This window comes from Labrus mixtus, chromosome 14 (genome assembly GCF_963584025.1).
Source record: "Labrus mixtus chromosome 14, fLabMix1.1, whole genome shotgun sequence".
Classification (NCBI taxonomy): Eukaryota; Metazoa; Chordata; class Actinopteri; order Labriformes; family Labridae; genus Labrus; species Labrus mixtus.
The window spans coordinates 29,391,835-29,405,603 of NC_083625.1; the positions used below are offsets into that span (position 1 = coordinate 29,391,835).

The 13,769-nt window shown below is 39.1% G+C and overlaps 1 protein-coding gene across 2 annotated transcripts in view; it reads right to left on the reverse strand.

Annotated features, from left to right (window-relative positions):
* The window catches only part of alcama (activated leukocyte cell adhesion molecule a), a 38,554-nt gene that overhangs the window by 16,696 nt on the left and 8,089 nt on the right, over positions 1 to 13,769 (reverse strand). For both annotated transcript variants that reach the window (XM_061056103.1, XM_061056102.1), the window contains exon 2: positions 774 to 880. In XM_061056103.1, coding sequence (XP_060912086.1) covers positions 774 to 880 — 107 coding nt within the window. The remainder of the gene's footprint in view (positions 1 to 773; positions 881 to 13,769) is intronic.

Consider the following 13,769-nt stretch of genomic DNA (forward strand, 5'->3'; position numbering starts at 1 on the left):
TATTTCAGCATTCCTGAATCATAATAAAAGTTTTATTTTTGGGAGAAAAGAATTGAACTAATCTTTTTGTTATTTTATTTATTTATTTTTATTGTAAGTGTTAGTATTATTTTTACTCTATTATTATTGATGTTATTATTTCTTTCTTTATTAGTATTGTTTTTCATTGTTGTGTCTTTGAATGAAATTGTCATTGTAGGGGTGGAGTGGCGGGGGAGGGGTTGGATAGGTGGGTTTTCTCAAACAGAAAGAGGAACTAATAAATTACAATCTAGGGCACAGTTTATAAAGAGCTTAGCAAATATAATGTGACATGATTCAAGTTGTACAGTATGACCATTAACCAAATATGTACTGTTTCTTCAAATATTAGCATAGTCTGCATGACATCAGTTATCTTTTTGATATGGTGAAATTACACCCTGAATTATGAGAATCTTTTCTTACTGACATGACATAGGAAAAAATAAAAATGGGGTGCCAGTAGGGGGCGATGCATACGCCCCGTGCTCCGACCTGTGGCTCCTTTGCTGCATGTCATTCCCCACTTACTCTGCAACAGATTTCTGACTCTACTATTTTTTTACTTTGTCAATAATTTGAAAATTCAGCAAACTTCTGAAATTTTATGAAATTCTCACTTATGTGTGTAAGTATTTACAGCTTTGGAAGAAGTATTTAAGTTGTTAAAGGAAGCATTACCACACACTGTGGTAGCATTAACACATGGATTCTCTGTGCTGTCTATGAGCACTTTATCAATATCTACTTACATATTTCCACTTGATGAACATCAGATCCTTTGGTGCTGGAGTGCGACCATTGCATGGTATTACAATGGTCTCTCCATACAAAGCAGTCACATTTTCAGTAGCCAACACTGCAAGACAAAAAGGCAACAGACAGTTTGAATCTAAAAAGTGAAACAACAGCTTTGTCCTGAGTGCCAAATCTGGGTAGATAAAGGGGAAGATACACGCTCTGGGCTTCCCTAAAATATGCTGCTATGATTCAGAACATCCACATTAAGATGTTTCTGTAACTCTACTGTCACAGGCTGTGGGAAACTTAGCTGACAAAACAGATGCTGTGACACCAGATTTCAAAAAGGCCTCCTCTTAACTTGAGCCGTTTTCACAAATGTACTCCGGATAATATCTAGATATTTACAGGAGGACTTCTCCGGAGATTCTCCCGAAGTAGCCATTCACATATGCTCCTCACAGCGGGGGACTTTCCCTGTCAGAGGAGAGGGGGGCGGGGGTTTTCCTGAGGTAAGACGTGATGTAAATAAACAACGCGGAAGCAACACAGTCCGCTACACGACGTTATAATGAGAATATTTGTCTTTATATCAATGCTATGTGTAATCCAATGGAATGACAACATCCACAAAAGAGAGGAGAACAACATACTGACGAACAGAAAACATAATGCAGATGTTTAATTAGAGCACAGAGATCATAGTGGTCGCGGGCAGACACCGGTCACTATATAAACATCATTCTCTTTCCATTGGCTCGAATTGAAAATCTCCGGAGTATATGCTGCCACGTTCAGACATCAGCTCACTCGGATATTCTGCAGAAAAAATACTAGGGGTCTGGCCGGATAAACTCCGGGTAAAGTCCGCGAAAAATGTGGCTGTTTGAGTTCACACATAGCCTAAAAACCTCAGGGTAGCCAAATCTCCGGAGTTTTTCAGGAGATTTTCGTATGTGTGAAAAGGGTTTTGGAGTCAAAATACAAATCTCAGTGCTCCTGTTGCAACAACACCACGAAACCATTTCAGCTGGAGTAGTTTCCATGGTGACACAGCCACTTCATCTGCAACTTGAGAGGAGGCAGAAAAAGGTATGAAGAAAAGATGGATAGAGGTCAGAGTAGATTGGAATGTAGGACACTATTGTCTTCTAGCTTCAACTAATTATCTTTGATATTTGAGGTAAACAGGTAGAACGAGAGTAGTTCAGGTTTTGATCATTCCAGAGTGATGAGGTACTGCTGCTGACTGTCAGGCTTCACGCTTCTCCTTAAGACGAGAGCTGACTTCCCTTATACTCTATCTTTGGAGGTCACAGGAATAAGTCTCAGAGTACCCCAAAAAAAGTATTGTTAAAAATTCACTTCAATCCTGTATTTGTATGACATGCTAATAACTTTCTATTTCAGCTCAGAACAGGCTGTTTACGTGTCTGTAGCTTTAAATATGTAAATGAGCTGTGTCTGACCACGCCCCCTCTCTGGAAGGGCTTGGGTGTACTCGGTCTTTCTCGCTCCATGTCCTATTGTTTACGGTGAGAAGTCAGACACAGAGGGCAGAACAAACACCTAGCTGTGGGAGTGTCACCCACCTGGGGGAGGGGCTACTGCCCTTTGTGATGTCACAAAGGGGAAATCTTCAAATGGCCTGTCCAAGCTCACAAATTTTTTTGCTAAATTATGCTTTTTGATATCTGTCTGCCCTTAATGTCATTTTCACCTTTATTTTATTGAGTGAACAGCTGTGTTAGAAAGTCTAAAAACTATGATGATGTGATCTTCCTATATCATATCGCAGCAGTCATGTTTCACTACACCAGAGCAACTATTTCTATGTTTTGATTAAAGAAGCCTATAGAAGCTGTATGTTTCCTCTTGTCATAACATAGAGTTTTTAGACAACTAAGGGCCAGATCCAAAAAAGGATTGCGCTGCTTTTGTGGGTGCTAAATCATGTGAGAATTAGAGAAAAAGATAGTGTTGAATCCAAAAAGCAGGTGCAAAGGGTGAAATGCACTTTCAAGCAGACAACGTACGAGGTGTGCCTGTCTCATTTGCATCTATGTAAATTATGGAATATTCAAAAATTCTGAGCAAAATTGCCCCCTTCCTATGCAAAAAAGGCATATTGCATATACCATATCATCCACAAAGACCAGTGCTAACTGCTGCGAGCAGTTACTATGTATTAAATTGCCATCTCTCTCTCTCTCTCTCTCTCTCTCTCCGCTAACTCAAGTGTGCGTTCAGCTGATAGTTACTGTTGCACAGCATTTATAAGAGATGTCACATACATATAATCAGGGCTTAAATCATACCAAGACTCAACACCTCATCCACATATGGAGAGGTTTTGAAACTGTTACGCACAAGGATGCAAGTGTTTTTTCTCTCTCAAGATTTCCCTTGCCTGCTGCACTCAAAGAGGAAGCTTTGTTCTAAACTGGGAAAGTCATTTTACTCAGGCTGTCAGCATTAGGATGGTTTTAATGCTTATTAGAACTTTCAAGAACAGCTGTTGATGTTGATGACAATACATTAACTTTAATTATTTATTTCTTGCTCTACCTCAGCTGCCCATCAGTGTCTGATCGGACTTAAACTGTTCGTTTGCACTTACTGACATTGTTTCCAACCCAGATATTCTGATCAAGAGACGACCCGAGTAAAGAGCTGTGGTAGATTTGGAAGTGGAGCTCGAGAGTGTCATGATTTGGTTGTATTTTGTATATTTTCAGTGTTGCTTGTTTCCCTTGTGTTAATGTTTCCTAGTGTAGTCTTTAGTGTTTCCTGGGTTCTTTTGTCATTTCTTCTCCTTGTGTCTTTCTGGGTTCTAATGTATTTTCTCCCTACCTCTGTGTGTTTCTCTCCTGTCTTGATTGCCCTGAGTGTCCTCACCTGTGTTATTAGTCTCACCTGTGTTTGATTACCCCTGTGTGAATTTAGTCTCAGTGTTGTCAGTTCATTGTTGTTTCTCATGTCCTATGCCAGACCTCTGCCTCCCTGTGTTTGAAGTATTCTTCCTATGCTTTTTGACTTCTAGTTTTTGGCTTTTGAAAGTGAGTTCTTGTTTTGCCTTTGGCCTTTTTGTTTATTAAATATCTTCAGTTTAATTCTGCACGTTGGTCAAGTTCCTTGTTGTTTTCCCTAAACGTGACCGAGAGGTAAGTACCCTCTATATTTTGTTTAATAATCAAATGTATTTATCATATAATTGTTATAGTTTATCATTATCAATTTGTTTTAAAACCAAGTGCAACCTGTTAAGTCTTCTCACTTTCTAAGAACTCTTTGATGTAACTATCTATTTGGTAAATGGACTTGAGCTTGTATATGGCTTGTATAGTCTTCAGACTACTCAAAGTGTTTTTACACTACAGGTCACACCTACACACTCACACATTGATGGTAGAGGTTTAGTGACAATCAGAAGTAACTAACGCTAAAGCAGTGGGACCAACTTGAGGTTAAGTGTCTTGCCCGTGGATAAATCGGACATGTGGCTGCAGGAGCTGGGGATCAAACCTTAACCTTCCCTCTAGGAGACAGCTGCCTCATTTAAACAGTTTCTTTGCATGTCACCAGCTGAAGTAAGTTTTACACATGGAAACGCAGTTTACATCCAACAAATGGATCTGCCTACAAGAGCAAACATACATTCTACTTGCCCATTGTTTCCATTATGTCTTTGCCTTCAGGTTGCTTTTGAGTCCAGAAAAGCTTATCTATACTCTGCCCTTACTTATCCCACATCTTTTTTCTCTATTTCACACAACAACATCACTGCGTTTCAGCACAGGCTAAACATTTAGAAACTACTTGTTAGTTTAGGCATGTCAGCTTAAGAATTTAAAAAGCAAAGTTGTATATCATGATTTGCTAAACTGCAAATATAATCCTCCATTAGAAGTTGACAGGACAATTCTAAGTATTAAACCTCAATAAATGAAGAAGTTTAACATTTGGGAGCAGATGCACAGTATATGAGTAATTCATTCATGAAAATCGATCCATTCTTGGTAAATGAAGAGAAACCCATGAGGTTTATTTTGCAAAGACAGCACAGGCATACAGAAAGAAATGTGCCCACAGTAGCAAGCTGGATAGAAGGACAAGGCCAGTGACTTGTGGTGTGGGGGTCAGAACAAGCCACTGAACTCCCCTCTCTCCTTCACGGTGTGAACACTTCCTCTGACCCCCAGCATGCTTTTAGAATATGGAGGACATTTTGCTCTGTCTTTTTATGCACACACTGTCATTAAATCCTGAGTTTACAGCAGTTTGTGTGCCATGTGTTATTATGCTGCTTGTAAGAAAAGTCATTCATGACTGGAGCAGCTGCTTCCTTAAAAAATACAACAGAATGAAAATAAGTGTGTATTTCCCACAATGTGAAAAAAATAAAGTGATCTTCTATGTTAATTAAGTTACACTGACATAAGCATGCACCATAATTTTTTTTAATTATTTGATACGTTATAGAAATACATCATACCTATTGGTTTGGATTAAACATTGATCCACTTTTCTTTAAACAAAATGAATGTGCCATCTTTCCTCTGAGTGCTTATTTCAATCTCCGACAGTTTAAAGTAATTCCACCAACACAATGAATACTGAGAAACTTAATAGTGCAACATGAAAAATAGGCGTAGGATAGTAAGGTTTTAACTGAAAGAAGATTATATTAAAAGAAACTTCAAGGATGAAACTGGGGGTGACCCTACATTTAGTCGACTTCTGATGATTGGTTTGTCAGAGCCTCAGTCAACTGTTAGTCTTCTCCATGCCAGCTATATGGGGTTGTTTAATGTCTAATTTTACATAAATTTGATTTTTTTCTCAAATTCATGCCTCATGAACTATCTTGTTATGCATATCAGTTTATTAATACTTTAAAAGTAGTTCTGAAAACCGCTCATACTGAAATCCATCTCTTAGTGTGAACATGAAGAAATCAGTAATGATGATTTTTTTTTTTTTAACAGTTCTGTTGATTTTTGGCAGAATATTATGATCAGGAGAGGAAAGGAAATCTTGAAATGGTCAAATGAAAACAAGCTGTTTGTCAGTGGTGTGACCTGCACACACTGGGCCGTCAGTGTTTGTGCCTTCTGTATTAGACAAGATTGTTATAAGGTCACCTTAATACAGACAGTAAATACATTGTTGAGACAAGATTAGAAGACGAATAGTTGAATGATGCATAGGTTCACAAATATCTGAGGAATGCCCTAGAGTCTCACTTAAGCACGTAAAAATAACCATGAAAGTTCACACACATCTCCCCCACTCTTGAGGTGTTTAAGGCAGAAAAAATGTGATAAGATGTTAATGAGTGGAGACCATGAGGCAAAGCAGCTAACCTGAGCTTTACAGTACTTATCAGTCTGCTCTGTAGAAGATAAAGTGCACTCTGCAGTCAGGCAGGCCTGATCCCAACTGATACTTAGCAGGTTGGTGGGTTGACAATGTCCACAGGATGAAGGGGAGGAGATCCAGAAGAATCATTATCAGTGACACATCAGAGAATTTTGGATCATGATGGACAGGCCACATTAGCACAGAGACACACACAGCCTCTATTTCACAAGTGAAGATAATGGAAGATACTTAAGAGAAGATACAAAGCAGTCTCCTAAGAATAGGCTATGACCTTTTAGTCATACCTTAGTCCCTTTTTTTAAATTGTCTGGACAAGACTGTTATGCCTCGGCATCAATATACATGTTACAGAGATGTGATGGTGGAGCAGTCATAGAAGGTAGTTACAGAGGCTGCATAAGAAAGATGTCTAATAAAAGTGTCTAGTCAACCCAAATCAGACTTCGATGAACACCTTTCTTGACTAAATCAGTCATTTTTGTTAAATTCAAATATTGTGAGCAATCAGGCACCTATTCACCTGGCCCCATTGAACCAATGTGTTGCTTATAGAGTAAGACTGATATATTACTGAAATCTGAGGTTTTTAAATGAGAAACTTCGAACCTCCTCTGTATGTCAGAAAAACAGGCTAAGCATCATGTTTCATAAACTGCATGCTCTGCCTCTATTTGACACTTGTATTTTGATAATATGTCATGCTGAATGCATGAAGTTAGCTAGCTTTATGCAAAGGAAGAGTTGTATGTCTTAGAGAGAAAATCTAAGTAAACAGCAGGATTCTTTTTTTTTTTTTTTGATCATGTGATGGTTTTAAGTGATCACCTAATTCCTGCCTCTGATAAGGAAGCTGTCAAAATGAATTGAGCACTAATGCCTGAAATACTTCTTACAGTTTGAATCATTATTTTCTAAAAACAGAATGAATTGGCTGCAAAATCTACTGAAGGAGCAATTTTGACATAGGAACATATTTGTTACATGTTTTAATCCTGGAAAGTGACTACATGTTTCTTGAAGATTTTGTGTTTTGGTAGATTATTAATTGAATTATGTAACACAGCCAATTCCCAAAGACAGAGAGTGATGAGAAAAAAAGATGTGATCTGTTTGAACTCTCTGCATTTACCCAACTGAATACACTTATTTATAAAATAAACAGTACACAGAAACAGAACTTCTTCAGCCTTGTTAACATGCACACAGAGGGAGCCAGATTACAGCAACAACTGCTTTATGACAGCTACAGTAACTCTCACACAAGTGTAGGTCTTTATAGTAGCAATAAGAATACATATTTATCCATCACACAGATTCTGATACCTTCATCTGTGACTCGGCATTGAGTTGTTTAGGGAGAGCCTAACACTTGCAGCTACAGCACAGCCCTAACATAATGTGGCTATGTTTGAATCTTATGTCCTGAATCTTTCCAGCCTCCTGTTCATCTCCAGTTCAATCAATAATAAATTAGTTTTTATTGTCCCCATGGGGAAAGTCTTTTCCACAGCACTGTTACTGTCAACACAGACAATGTCCACCAAAGAACATGCATACAGAGTGTCAACAATCAAAAGTTCCCACTCTGGCCTTTTGTTTAGGGCCGCTATAGCAGGGATCAGGCTCCTCCCCAGGCGAGCCTTTCTGCACCTCAGTGCTCTGTACCTCCGTCCTGAGTGGGCGAGGTGAGTGTTCAGTGGATGTGTGATGTCCTGGTCTATTAAGGTTGCAAAGCGTGTGATGGCCCTTACAATGTGATTGTATGTGTGAGGGGATGATGGAGGCCAAATATAAGAAATAAAAGTTCTGAAATGTAAAATGTATGCTTGGCTGCGTGTCCCAAAGCTGTGTAGTTTAAGGCATTTGAAGAGGTATTATTGAATTGAAAAAACAACACATTGTCAACAGGATCAGAATCCTCAGTAAAATAGAGTGAGGATACAGAAGGGATCTGGTAATGTGAGATTTCAAGAGTTAAAGACATATGCAGGAATGCCAGGTGGAATGTGGCCTTGACTTGATGCTACATTCAGGCAGGAGAGGGGACCATACCATGACCTGTGCTACAAATCATCCTGGCCATACATACCAGGCTTGTAGGCAGGGTGCCAAGGGAGGGCACAAATATTTAGAAAGTCTTCCTTCCTTCCTCAGTTACTGTTTGCGATCAGATTACCTTCTTTTCCACAAATACCTTACAGCTGCCAAATAATTAATTGTCTATAAGTAAATAACACATGAGTTACAGTTATCTTCCTTATACACAATGGGAGCCTGCAGGGGAATGCCATTCTGAGAGATAAAGTTGTAGGCTGGGGAGGGATGACATGTCCTATCAGATTTAAAACCACTGAATGAGGTACAAAACATGAAATATGTGTGATGCTGTTTCTTATAAGCATGTAAAGAAAGATGAAATCTGCTTGAACTCAGCACAAATCAAGTCACAGCCTTTATAGCCAACAGGTATGTGTGACTCAGGGATCACCTACAGTTCTCCAAAGAGTTTTCCTCTCACAGTTACAGGTATGCCTATGCCGGAAGTTATCCAAAATCCAATTAAAATCAGAGGCTTTCTGGCATTTTTGGCAAGGAACAGAAGACACAGGGTGCTCCCAGCACAGGAGATAGATCTGTACCATGATAAATAACTCTTGTTGTTATCAAGATTATGGTTGAGACTTAGAGTAGAGCATTAACATTTGACATTGCGGATCTATTGGTTATTGGACAGCAGAAAGGATTGAAGGACAGCAGAGACAAGAGTAGAGGACAGCATGAGGAGTAGAGGACAGGATGAGCAGTGGAGGACAGCAGAGACATGTGAGTGGAGAACAGAAGAGATCGAGTAAAGAGACAGAATTCATACACAAAGTCACATCCAGAATTTTGTCCATATCTTGATATATGTCTATCCAGGACGATTGATTTTTTTTTTTGGACAGGACTAGACACAATGAGATTTTCCAGAAAACACAGAATTTACATTTTGGTTCATTTTGTGTCTTTTACTGGGAGATATTTTTTTGTGCCTTTTATTGTAGAGATGGGGTAGTGGATTGAGTCAGAAATCAGTGAAAGAAGTCACTTAAGGATACCTTTCCGATAGAGCAGGACAGCTGCCATTAAAAGTAACACATGAACACCAAGATTCCTTAATATGGACTATGATAGCAAACACAACGGGGCTGTAAGATCAAATGTTAAACAGGTGGCTTAGAGAAAAACATCCCTCTTTCTCTTTTCTTCTCTCCTTTCAGTCACAGAGGTCAAACTAACTCTTCCAACTGCCAAGTAAAGTGGGAAGGGAAGACGGTTTCCTGACAGCTGCTTTTGTCATTACCATGCTACCTGGGAGAAAACACACTTAAGATCCAAAACCGATTGTGAGGATCTATTTTTCTTCAGCCTGTCATCACTCCTTAATGCTCAGATGTGTATGCTAAGGAATGCAGAGCACTCAGAGGTCTGAGGGGGTTGACTATTTATATTTCAACCATGACAGAGAGAAGGGGAGACCAATTAAGGAATGCCTACAGGTTTAAGTGATGCCAGAACAAAGAGGAATGGGATTTAAAAACTAACCACGTTCAAACTGGGAGCTTGAAGACAATGAGACCACCACAGGATCAAACTGAAACATTAGTTCTTTTTAAGTGAGCTCATGTTACAAAAGCAGTGGTGCATTTTAAACTTGAGGATATTTTATTATTTGAGAATTATTTAAAATGAGCAAAAAAGATTTTTCATGAGATTCTACATGCCTGACTGTATTTTCTATTGCAACTATTTAACTCTGTGTTAAAAAGAGTTTCAGAAAGACTGTTTTCTGTCTTGTTTCATCATCTGTTGTCAGTAACAATCATTCTTTGAACAACAAAAAAGTGTTTATTTTTGTCTTGAGTGGAATGTATATCGAACTGAACATTTTACAGGCAGTCAGCTGATTATTCTGCCACTTAGATTAACTCCATGAGAAATGGATTTTCTTTCTTGCCAGAGTTCTCATGGTTTACATTTCTCACATTGTTCATAATTTTTTCTGGCTTAAAAATATTTTAATTGAGGAATAATGAACAAAGAGCTCCATCTTAGTTTAAAGCTAGGTTGAGAACCTCAGCTGCTACCTTTTTTTTTTTCTGCTTCTTTCAGGGGACCATATATCACTGCTGGTTTACTTCAAACCAGAAACAAAACTATCTTCATATATGTAAGCCTCCTGATGAGCTGCAGCTTGGCCTCAGTTTGCCCCTTCATGTTGTGCCCTTTTTGGAGGAGGTGCGGCTGGAAAGGCAAGTAACCTTGAGAATCGAAGTTAATTCATTCCTCATGGAAAAATGCCCTCTGCTGCTTCAGCAGGCTGCAGAGGCACCAGCATGTCTGAAGAGTAACATTTTGCTCATCAGCGGAAATGGACAAGAACATCAGCCTCTTGTGCTTAAAAAAAATAAACCTTTGTCCCTTTTTATTCCTACTAACTACCTCATTTGACAAAACAATGGCCGGTGCCAGCAATTGTTTTCTAAGCTGAGAAGATGGACTGGGAGACAACAAGAAATGTAGACTTTTAGCAGATGCCCTGTTGTTAGTTTGCATGAATGAGGTGTGTACTTGCCAGTTGAGGAAGTGAATTACACAGTTCTCAATGGCGGTCCCCAAGCAGAAACAGAGAGTCAGGTCACATCAGCTTTCCATTTTTATCACAGCAAATAATGGACACAGCCTGGGGAAAAAAAACATCCGTCAGCAGCTACATGCTCAGATGCTCCAAGCTAGGCAGATATGGAGAGACATTGAACAGAACCAGAAGAGATGCTTTATCATGACGACGTCTCTTATCTATAGAAACGGTTATCTAGAATCCCCACGGAGACAGGCCTATCTTCACCCTTCATGACTGTAAATGTAAAAGACACAGATGTTCTGTGGAAAAGATCTTCTAAAAGACTATTGCATCTAAGGAGCATTGTGTATGTGTTTGTGTGTATTTTAATTGTGTCTTATTTCTTTTTATTGGATCCTGAAGAGAAACACTACTGCTGTATGTACAACTAACAAAGCTTTGACTTGAATATATTGTAGTACATTAAATCAATCTCCTTATTGTGTGCATGAAGAAATCACGTCACACGTGCAATTGGACAGCAGAATAGGGGTAGGCATCTCCTTTCAACAAAGGTTGTCATTGGCTGTTATAGCCTGTAATGAGGTGTCATCAAGAGGTCGTGGAAAAGCAGTTCTGTGGATTGTTATTGATGTTATGTGTTTGGATTAAATCTTTCACTGGATTTAAATGTATGGTCAGGAGAGTTCAGTAAATCTTCAAATGGTGAGTTCAAAGACCATTTAGAGAAAATATTGTTTGTCATTGGTCTGATCCTCACACACTGGGCCATCAGTGTGTTTTCCTTCTGTATAGGGCTGAACAATTTGGTTCCGGAAGTGAAGATCCCGTTCATTTTCTCCATAGCGGATTTGATTATTAACCATAATGTCATAACCATCACAGGTAGACTGACCACGAGCTACCTGAATGTATATGCTCCTGTAGGAGACACATGTATGATATCAACCTCCTTTTCAGACAAAGTAGATTTATTCACGATATCGGGGCAAAGAACTACACTACCCACGAACAAAGAGTGCCACAGAGACGTCTCTGATTGGTTGAGCTTGCTGTCACCATGGCAATGTTTCCCACAACGGATTGAGGGATGGGTAGTTCCTTGACTTCAGACCAAAATGATGTACACAGTCTTGTACCTTTTGCCTTTTTTTTCCCGTTATGGTGCCAAATTAAATGTAGTTTTTAAGTGTTGGGGTAGCAGATCGACTTGGTTCCAGGCGCTGTTGATATAAGGATTTTGTGAAAAATTAAGGTAATTATTAACCGTGTTACCTGAGAGGGATCTTTATTTTTAAATAATATTTATTTATAATAGTTTGTAACAGTGTTCATAGCTGTAATGGAGTGGTTACAGACATTTACATAAACAGTTATCAGCTGATTTAGAAAAGAATAACATATGTAAAGTCACCTGGATGATATTAAAACCTTTTGCATTCATGTGAGTAAATAATAATGAGTGGGGCGAGACGAGGTGTTATATTGAGCTAGCCAACTTTTTATTTTGACATTTATTTTTCAGTAAGAGGATTTGGTGTAGTGTTCGTTTAGAGACATTTCCACCAACATATTTATGTGATGTGACAGTTGAAACGTTGTTAATACGTTAGTGAATGTGTGAAGAATCTCTTAACAGACTTCTCTTCTGTCACGGAGCGATCGCTGCCTTAAAGCCAGCAGGAACATGACAGCGGTCCCACAATTTACCACTGTAATCCTCTCTAGTTTCAGTCCAAACACACAGAGCTCTAGTTTGAAGTACAAAAAGCTACGCAATCGTGTTTAATCGCACGGCTACCAGTGTTTTCTAATCTACCACCGATACATTCTCAGGACTTGTTTTCACTCAAACGGGGGCGTGGCGTTCGACTGCTCTTATGAATGGTCACTGTGGAATCCAGACAACCGACCTGACACACTGGTTCTGAGGAATTCAAGGCTTCTTAAAAGCAGCCGAGAAACCAAGAGGTGACATCAAACTGATTTGACTTTTGCTACTATTAGGTAGCAACTTTAGCATACAGGTTGGGTAAGTCATTGGGTTTACAATCAGTGTCAGCTAAGCAGGCGAAGTACTCAAAGGAGACTTCAGCAGGTTGTTCTAGACCACTTTCATAACATGTAGTGGACATGTTGAATCTAAAATCCACTTGACCATTTACCGTCTAACTTGACTACCTTGTTCAAACTGCCGTCTACTTGATTACAGATAATACATTTTCTTTCTCTTCATCCAAAATATACAATCTCAATCCCTTTCACCAGAGCCACATTTAACTACAAAAAGGTCCAAACCTGAGGAAAGTGTAGTACCTGACCATTTTGAAAAAAAAGTATCAAAAGAACAGAAATTCAGATTAACTGAGCAACACTCATCCAAGGGGGTTCAATCCTTGTTCTTACTATTTAAAATCCTCACTTGGTTTTGAGAGGTACCAACAGACATCAGGCTGTTTAGTCTATATAAACGGATAATCTTTTTTCTCTGTTCAGTCTTTCAAAGAGGACTTGGAATGTTCCCTTCAGCACTTCTCAAAGGTCCTCCATCAACTCCTAACACTCTGCAAGTTGTAACATGGCCAACGAAATCAACGAGTAATCAGCAGGTGAAAAGAACAGACTGTTCTACTCTCCTTCAGGTGGGCCCATACAGCTCATCCTGAACTGTTGTTGTGAATAACTTTGTTTGGAGCAGACATGCATTTACATTATACTGACTACTGCTTCTTTGTTATCTCTCCTCCACTTGCCGTCCAAAGCCCTTTCTCAGATTGGAAACTTAAAGAACCTCGCCTCGTTGTCAAGTTTACTACCTTTCCCATCTTCAGACTCATTTCTGCAGCCTCTCACTTAGCAAAATAAAATAACATTTTTAGATGTGACTTCTGATCACCTTTGTGTGCAAATAATTTCCCCACATTTCACCACAATAAAGAATTGTCTTAAATATGGCTGATAGACCAACAATGCACTGCGGTCAACGAAAGGAATATGT